Source organism: Hypanus sabinus, chromosome 16 (assembly GCF_030144855.1).
Source record: "Hypanus sabinus isolate sHypSab1 chromosome 16, sHypSab1.hap1, whole genome shotgun sequence".
In the NCBI taxonomy this organism is placed as follows: domain Eukaryota; kingdom Metazoa; phylum Chordata; class Chondrichthyes; order Myliobatiformes; family Dasyatidae; genus Hypanus; species Hypanus sabinus.
Genome location: NC_082721.1, coordinates 85,622,004 through 85,631,062, shown reverse-complemented (window position 1 = coordinate 85,631,062; position 9,059 = coordinate 85,622,004). Strand labels below are relative to the sequence as shown.

The 9,059-nt window shown below is 47.7% G+C and overlaps 1 protein-coding gene across 2 annotated transcripts in view; it reads left to right on the top strand.

Moving 5' to 3' along the window:
* The first annotated feature begins 241 nt into the window (after window positions 1-241).
* dnase2 (deoxyribonuclease II, lysosomal) overlaps window positions 242-9,059 on the top strand; it is a 38,621-nt gene continuing 29,803 nt past the window's right edge. The window contains exons 1-2 of one of the 2 annotated variants that reach the window (XM_059992345.1): window positions 242-775; window positions 8,350-8,462. In XM_059992345.1, the coding sequence (XP_059848328.1) occupies window positions 8,350-8,462 (113 nt within the window). In that variant the 5' untranslated portion in view covers window positions 242-775. Of the gene's footprint in view, window positions 776-1,293; window positions 1,514-8,349; window positions 8,463-9,059 lie in introns of those variants that run through there. The other variant, XM_059992348.1, reaches the window with a different exon arrangement.

Sequence of the window (9,059 nt, the reverse complement as noted above, 5' to 3'; positions counted from 1 at the left end):
TTCTCTCTCACCCTTTCTCATCACTCCCCTGCCTTGATGACCTGCTCATCACCTCCCTCTGGTTCCCCACTTCCTACCCCCTCCTCTCTGACTCCATCCTCTTCAGCCATTTCACCCTTTCCACCTACTGCCTCCCAGCTTCTTACTTCATCTCCTCTCCCCCCCCCCACTCACCCCTCACCTGACAGCTTGTCCTCCTTCCCCTCCCTCCACATTCTTATTGTCTTCTTCTCCCTTCCTTTCCAGTCGTGACGAGGGGGCTCAGCCCGACCCTTCAGCCGTTCAGACCCCACCACAGACGCTTGCTCATTTCGTGCGCGTTACCCTCTCCCATCTCTCAACCCGCTGAGCCCTGTCGAAAAGAGTGTTGACATGAAACATTAACTCTGTTTCCATTCACTCACTGACTGGATAACCTTGCTTTAATCTGCCATGGCTGTTGCCCGTGAGGAACACACCCTCCCCCACCCTCCCTGAAGTTTAACGTGCCCTTTGTCTCTTCAGTCTTCAACACAAAGTAGTGATTTCTCCCGCAGTTGTGGCCTGACTTGCTGAGTATTCCTTACATTTTCGGTTTTATGTTAACTCTGTACTTTTCTAAACGATCACCTGACTAGCTGACAAGTCTGGAGATTTCCGTTTCAATTTCAAGCCCTGCCTTCGGCGGCACAAGCGAGTTACCGCGTTCAGAAACGGGAAGCGGGACGGACGTCTTCAGGGTTGGTTTTCAAATCACACACGCCTGCTTTGATCTTGTGCGGTCCGGAACGGAAAGGTAAGCTTTCGGTCTGAAATGTTTTTTAGACAACAGGGAAGGTTAATGTTGTTTCTGCCGATTCACAGGGTCGTTGATTAAGAGAATAAGTTAGAGGAAAATCATTATAATTAGTAACACACAGAAGGTGCTGGAGAAAATCCAGAATAAGGTGGTGTGCGAGGGGAAAGAGTACTAGCTGGATGGTGACAGACGAGTTAGGGGATAGATCCTGGCCTCTTCCCGCTTCATTTCCAGCCCAGATGAAAGGTCTTGGCAGGAAACATGGGCTGTTTATTCCTGTCTATTGATGCTGCCCGACCTGCTGAGTTCCTCGGTGTTTGGGGTGTCAGGTGAGACCGGATGAGGCGAGAGAAGAGATGAAGTAAGAAGCTGAGTAGGAAACGTGAAGGACTCGAGGAGAAGAAGATGAATGAATTATTCAGGCGTACAGGACGGAACAGGTTCCGCCAGCCCAGTCAGCTGCAACCCGCCGGGTCACGGGACAATTTATAAAGACCCATTTGCCTAGGAAGCACTGTGGGAGGAAACACGAACGCCCCGAGCAGTCACAGTGTTGTGCTGACCGCTACGCTATCTGCAAAGGCGAGAGCACTTTATCAAGTGTTAAAGTCAAAAGTAAATTTAAATTCGAGATATTGAGCTGGCCAGCGCTGCTGTTTCCCGGTTTCACTGTCACTTCTTTCCCTGTCCTGAGATGGGCTCTGACAGGCGAATACAGATCATGCCCTCTGGCTGGTGAGTCACTGGGTCGGGTCGGGGCGGGATGAGTGTTGGGGGACGGCTCAGAGAGCAGCAAGGAAGATTTACCATAGTAGGCTGGGGTAGACACGGGTGCTGACACCGAAAGCAATGTAAAACTGAGATAAGAGAAGGGGAGGGTGAACCACATCGGTGTGCTAACGTTGCATTCTTCATTTTGCTGCTGTGGTGAACTACATATACCTGTCTGGACACGCCCCCCCCCTGCTCCTGTGGCTCCTCCCGCAGACCCCTGTATAAAAGCGATTGAGGCCTGAGCCCTGCCCTATCTCCAGGATGTAGTATGGTGGTCAAATACTGCTTGTTCTTTCTTCCAGTCAATAAAAGCCGATGTCTTGCCTCAGGTCTCAGAGAGTTATTGATGGTGCATCAGCTGCATCTCTCTTTTCCTGTTTCAGCTTCCTTTCACTTCCACCTCCTGTTGAACAGATTTTTCCGCAGACAGGGCAAGGGGGTGACTGACGGGGCTTCTAGGTGGGGTAGTTTGTGAGATGATGTTCTTCCACCGGTAACACAGGGCTTGCTCTGTCTGCCACAAAGAGAGGCTTCCCGGTGGCCTCGCTGCTCCATTCTACTTCCTATTCGCACTCCAATGTGTCTGTACCAACATGGTCAGGCCACTCTCTGGTCAGAGGACCCCTGAGTGCGTATCTAATCTCTGGTCTGGTGATCATGACTATACCTGATGGCCATGAAATTACATCTAGAGAAGGAAGGGGATGTCTGCTGTCCTGACCCAGTCTGTACTCCAGACCTGCAATCTGAATGGCCCCAGACCTGCCCTCTGAAATAACCCCAGAAAGCTGCTCTGTTCTAGGTCATTTCAACCAGTGGTGAGTGATATTTCCCCATCCTGTCAATGATTAATACTAAAGAGACTCAGCTACAATAGAGGAGACCATCAGGTACAAGGTTTGGTTTTAAAAGTTGGGGCCCTTGAATGAATTTCCATAGCAAGGTAAGGTGAGGCGAGGCAAGGCTCCAGGCCGAGGTAAGGTGAAGTGAGGCAAATCTCCAGGCGAGGCGAGGCAAGGCTCCAGGCCGAGGTGAGGTGAAGTGAGGCAAATCTCCAGGCAAGGCAAGGTGAGGTGAGGCGAGGCTCCAGGAGGAAGGTGAAGGAAAGGGATACAGACAGGGGGTTTGGACAGGAACAATCCAGCATCCAGAGGCTGAATCCTGGAAAGCAGCCAGTGAGTGAGTGGGCCAGTGAAGGAGTGGAGATTTGAGGCTTTGACTCAAGAGGCTTCTAGGAGAAGAGGCGGAAGATGAGCTTGTTCCCAGTTAGTCTTTACAATGCCTCCTGAGATGGTGATGTGCCTCTCCTGTGAGATGTGGCAGTCTTGGGGGAACTCCCCACTCCCGCAGAGTCACATCTGCCAGAAGTGCTTGCGGCTGGGCGATCTGGAAGACCGTGTGAGGAATCTGGAGCAGCAGCTGGATGACCTTCGACTCATAAGGAAGAATGAGGCAGTCGTAGATGAGAGCTACAGGGAGGTAGTCACACCTAGGCTGCCGGAAGCAGGTCGTTGGGTGACAGTCCGAGGGGGGAAAGCGAAGGAGAGTAGACAGGTAGTGCAGAGCACCCCTGTAGCCATTCCCCTGAATAATAAGTTTACAGTCCTGGATGCTGTTGGTGAGGATGACAGACCAGTTGTGAGCCACAGTGGAAGGGCCTCTAGCATTGAGTCTGACCCCGTGGTGCAGAAGGATGGGACGGAGAAGAGGAGAGCTGTCGTCATTGGAGACTCTGTAGTCAGGGGAGCAGACAGGTGATTTTGTGGATGTGAGAAGGACACCCACATGGTTTGTTGCCTCCCGGGTGCCAGGGTCCGGGATGTCTCTGACCGGGTGCATGACATCCTGGTACGAGAGGGAAAGCAACCAGAAGTCATGATACATGTTGGTACCAATGACATAGGCAGGAAGAGGGATGAGGTCCTGAAGTGTGAGTTTCAGGAACTAGGCAGAAGTCTGAAGAACAGGACCTCAAGGGTGGCGTTCTCAGGATTGCTGCCAGTACTACGTGATAGTGATGGTAAGAATTGGAGGAGATGGCAGTTGAATGCGTGGCTGAGGAGTTGGTGCAGGGGGCAGTGTTTTAGATTTTTGGATCATTGAGATCTCTTCTGGGGAAGGTAGGACCTGTACAGATTGGATGGGTTGCACCTGAACTCGAGGGGGAGCAATATCCTTGCTGGTAGGTTTGCTAGCATGGTTCGGGAGGGTTTAAACTAATTTGCAAAGGGGATGGAACCCGGAGTGATAGAGCAGTGAAAGAAGTGCATGGAGTAAAGCCAGATCTAACATATAGAGAGGCTTTGAGGAAAGAGCAGCAGAATAAAGCGTATAAAGGTAGTAAGGTAGAAGGGCTAAAGTGTGTGTACTTCAATGCAAGAAGCATCAGGAACAAAGATGATGAACAGAGAGCTTGGATATATACATGGAATTATGATGTAGTGGCCATTACGGAGACTTGGCTGGCACCAGGGCAGGAATGGATTCTCAATATTCCTGGATTTCAGTGCTTTAAAAGGGATAGAGAGGGGGGAAGGGGAGGAGGTGTGGCATAACTGGTCAGGGATACTATTACAGCTACAGAAAGGGTGGGTAATGTAGCAGGATCCTCTTTTGATTCAGTATGGGTGGAAGTCAGGAACAGGAAGGGAGCAGTTACTCTATTGGGGGTATTCTATAGGCCCCCTGGTAGCAGCAGAGATACTGAGGAACAGATTGGGAGGCAGATTTTGGAAAGGTGCAAAAATAACAGGGTTGTTATCATGGGTGACTTTAACTTCCCTAATATTGATTGTCACTTGATTAGTTCCAATGGTTTAGATGGGGCAGAGTTTGTTAAGTGTGTCCAGGATGGATTCCTGTCACAGTATGTTGACAGGCCGACCAGGGGGAATGCCATACAAGATCTAGTATTAGGTAATGAACCAGGTCAGGTCACAGATCTGTCAGTGGGTGAGCATCTGGGGGACAGTGATCACTGCTCCATGGCCTTTAGCATTATCATGGAAAAGGATAGAATCAGAGAGGACAGGAACATTTTTAATTGGGGGAGGGCAAATAATGAGGCTATAAGGCTAGAACTTGCGGGTGTGAATTGGGATGATGTTTTGCAGGGAAATGTACCATGGACATGTGGTCGATGTTTAAGGATCTCTTACAGGATGTTAGGGATAAATTTGTCCCAGTAAGGAAGATAAAGAATGGTAGGGTGAAGGAACCATGGGTGACAAGTGAGGTGGAAAATCTAGTCAGGTGGAAGAAGGCAGCATACATGAGGTTTAGGAAGCAAGGATCAGATGGGTCTATTGAGGAATATAGGGTAGCAAGAAAGGAGCTTAAGAAGGGTCTGAGAAGAGCAAGAAGGGGGCATGAGAAGGCTTTGGCGAGTAGGGTAAAGGAAATCCCCAAGGCATTCTTCAATTATGTGAAGAACAAAAGGATGACAGGAGTGAAGATAGGACCAATTAGAGATAGGGGTGGGAAGATGTGCCTAGAGGCTGTGGAAGTGAGCAAGGTCCTTAATAAATATTTCTCTTCGGTATTCACCAATGAGAGGGAACTTGAAGACGGTGAGGACAATATGAGTGAGGTTGATGTTCTGGACCATGTTGATACTAAGGGAAAAGAGGTTGTTAAAATACATTAGGATGGATAAGTCCCAGGGGCCTGACGGAATATTCCCCAGGCTGCTCCATGAGGTGAGGGAAGTGATTGCTGAGCCTCTGGCTAGGATCTTTATGTCCTCATTGTCCACGGGAATGGTACCGGAGGATTGGGGGGAGGCGAATGTTGTCCCCTTGTTCAAAAAAGGTAGTAAGGATAGTCCGGGTAATTATAGACCAGTGAGCCTTACATCTGTGGTGGGAAAGCTGTTGGAAAAGATTCTTAGAGATAGGATTTATGGGCATTTAGAGAATCATGGTCTGATCAGAGAGAGTCAGCATGGCTTTGTGAAGGGCAGATCGTGTCTAACAAGCCTGATAGAGTTCTTTGAGGAGGTGACCAGGCATATAGATGAGGGTCGTGCAGTGGATATGATCTACATGGATTTTAGTAAAGCATTTGACAAGGTTCTACATGGTAGGCTTATTCAGAAAGTCAGAAGGCATGGGATCCAGGGAAGTTTGGCCAGGTGGATTCAGAATTGGCTTGCCCGCAGAAGGCAGTGGGTCATGGTGGAGGGAGTACATTCAGATTGGAGGGTTGTGACTAGTGGTGTCCCACAAGGATCTGTTCTGGGACCTCTACTTTTCGTGATTTTTATTAACGACTTGGATGTGGGGGTAGAAGGGTGGGTTGGCAAGTTTGCAGACGACACAAAGATTGGTGGTGTTGTAGATAGTGTAGAGGATTGTTGAAGATTGCAGAGAAACATTGATAGGATGCAGAAGTGGGCTGAGAAGTGGCAGATGGAGTTCAACCCAGAGAAGTGTGAGGTGGTACACTTTGGAAGGACAAACTCCAAGGCAAAGTACAAAGTAAATGGCAGGATACTTGGTAGTGTGGAGGAGCAGAGGGATCAGGGGGTACATGTCCACAGATCCCTGAAAGTTGCCTCACAGGTAGATAGGGTAGCAAAGAAAGCTTATGGGGTGTTTCATAAGTCGAGGGATAGAGTTTAACAGACGCGATGTAATGATGCAGCTCTATAAAACTGTAGTTAGGCCACACTTGGAGTACTGTGTCCAGTTCTGGTCACCTCACTATAGGAAGGATGTGGAAGCATTGGAAAGGGTACAGAGGAGATTTACCAGGATGCTGCCTGGTTTAGAGAGTATTGATTATGATCAGAGATTAAGGGAGCTAGGGCTTTACTCTTTGGCGAGAAGGAGGATGAGAGGAGACATGATAGAGGTGTACAAGATATTAAGAGGAATAGACAGAGTGGACAGCCAGCGCCTCTTCCCCAGGGCACCACTGCTCAGTACAAGAGGACATGGCTTTAAGGTAAGGGGAGGGAAGTTCAAGGGGGATATTAGAGGAAGGTTTTTCACTCAGAGAGTGGTCAGTGCGTGGAATGCACTGCCTGAGTCGGTGGTGGAGGCTGATACACTAGTGAAGTTTAAGAGACTACTAGACAGGTACATGGAGGAATTTAAGGTGGGGGGGTTATATGGGAGGCAGGATTTGAGGGTCGGCACAACATTGTGGGCTGAAGGGCTGTATTGCTGTAAGGCTGTATTGTTCTATGTTCTATTTATGAGACCAGCCCAAACAAGAATCAGCTGCCTCAACCAAAACTGGGGAAACCTGGAAAACCTGGTATAAGGAGCATGGACCGGACCGTGAACCGGAATGCGGATTTCACGGACCAGAACATGACAGTGGTGGCTGCGGCCCAGTCCATCACGGGTAAAGCCCTCCCCACCATTGAGCACATCTACATGAAATGCTGTTGCAGGAAAGCAGCATCCATCATCGAGGACTTCACCACCCAGGTCATGCTCTCTTCTCAGTTCTGCCACCAGGAAGGAGGTACAGGAGCCTCAGGACTCTCACCACCAGGTTCAGGAACAGTTATTACCCCTCACCCATCAGCCTCTTGAACCACAGAGAATAACTTCACTTGTCTCATCATTTAAATGTTCCCACAATCAATGGATTCTCTTTCAAGGACTTTTCTTCTCATGCTCGTGATTTTTGTTGCTTACTTATATATTTTAGTGATTTCTTCTTTCTGCATTTCCACAGTTTGTTGTCTTTTGCACAATGGTTGAACGCCCAAGTTGGGCGATCTTTCATTTATTCTGCTATTGTTATGTTCACTAGACTTATTGAGTATACCTACAAGAAAATGAATCTCGGGGTTGTATGTGGTGACATATATGTACTTTGATAATAAAATTTATTTTGAACTTTGGTGTAATGGGCTGAGTCTGCCACTCAAAGTTCATAGTAAAAAAGTTGGAAGTAAAATTTATTATCAGAGTACACATATGTCACCACATACAACACTGAGATCCTTTTTTTTCCTGTGGGCATACTTAGCAGATCTATAGAACAGTAACTTTAACAGGATCTATAAACTGTAATCATCAGGAACTGTAAACAAACTCCCTGCAACTTCTTAGGTTCCTGTGCATTTGAATTGTCGCACCTGATCATGATGTACCCAGCCAGGATACTTACAACAGAACATCTGTAGAAGTTTTTTAGAGCATTCGGTGACAAGCCAAACCTCCTTAACCTTCTATCGTGCCTTTCTCATGATTACATCTATGTGCTGAGCCCAGGACAGGTCATCTGATATGTTAAAGCCCAGGAAATCAACACTATAAACCCAAGGGCACCCCCAGTTTTAATGCTCCTTTTAAACGCACCAAGGTGCTTTTTACAGTTTTTCCTCTAAACTCAACTAGTACACTGGAAGGTTTATGCTGCATCTGTGTAGCATATATGAAACAGTGCAGTACTAGTGGAAATAAAATCCAAAACATTAACATCTCTCGGTCCAGCACCAACAAAATCTCAAGCATACTGGATTATCAGAATCTTACTCCACTGAGGCTGCCAAAAGGAACTTTTGCCCAAAAATGTGGGTGTTGATATGTATCTTAGACTAGGAGGGGGAGCAAGGTAGAGAGGTTTAGGGAGGAGCCTAGAGCCATGACAGTGGCACACACGGCAGCCAGCTGTGCAAGGATTGCATTTGGACCTCAGATTCGGAGATGAGAACTGGAAGGAGACTACGGAGAAAATATGGGGAGAGAAAGTGAATGGATTTGTAAAGGAGTATGAGAATCCAGCTGCTAGCCGCAGAACGATACTTACACTTACTGATTTTCATCCTTCTGCAGATGACCATTTCCAACCCATGGTACAGGCTTGCTTCGCTCATTGCTGCCTGCTTGGTGTCATCAGTGACCTCTGACATTTCCTGCCATGACGACAATGGGCAGCCAGTGGATTGGTAAGTCGGGTCATTCACTTTTCGAACCAGGAAGACATTGAACTAGAGACTAGGCTGACCTTTCCTGGAGAAAATTTTAAAGAGATCCAGGAAGATTGAAGATGGTTAATAGGCAATGAAGATGTTATCAGAAATGATAGTGGAATCTTGATCAGGTGGGTGTCTGTCTCTCCCTTGTTAGTGAGAGAGAGTGCCTGTGGGATGTTGAAAATGTTGGAGGTAGACCATGGTCTCTGTTCAGGGGCTTTACTGTTGCTGGCGTGGTGGGTTATGGGAATGCTGATGCTTTACGCTGTAATAAGTTGGGGAAGGGGAGGATTTGATGCTGCTGTGCATGGGAGCGTGCAGGGGGCTTTGGGATTCTTACTTTTTTTCTGTCGTTCATTATTTGGAGTTTTTCTTCCGTTTCGTGGATGTCTGTGAAGAGTAAACATTTCAGGCTGTATATTGCATACATTCTCTGATATTAAATGAAACCATTGAACAGGAAATGAAGCTTAAACTCAGTAAGACAAAGCATTGCATTTTTGGAAGACAAGTCAGAGTAGGACTTTCAGAGTGAACAGTAGGGCCCTGGGGGCTGCTGTAGAACAGAGA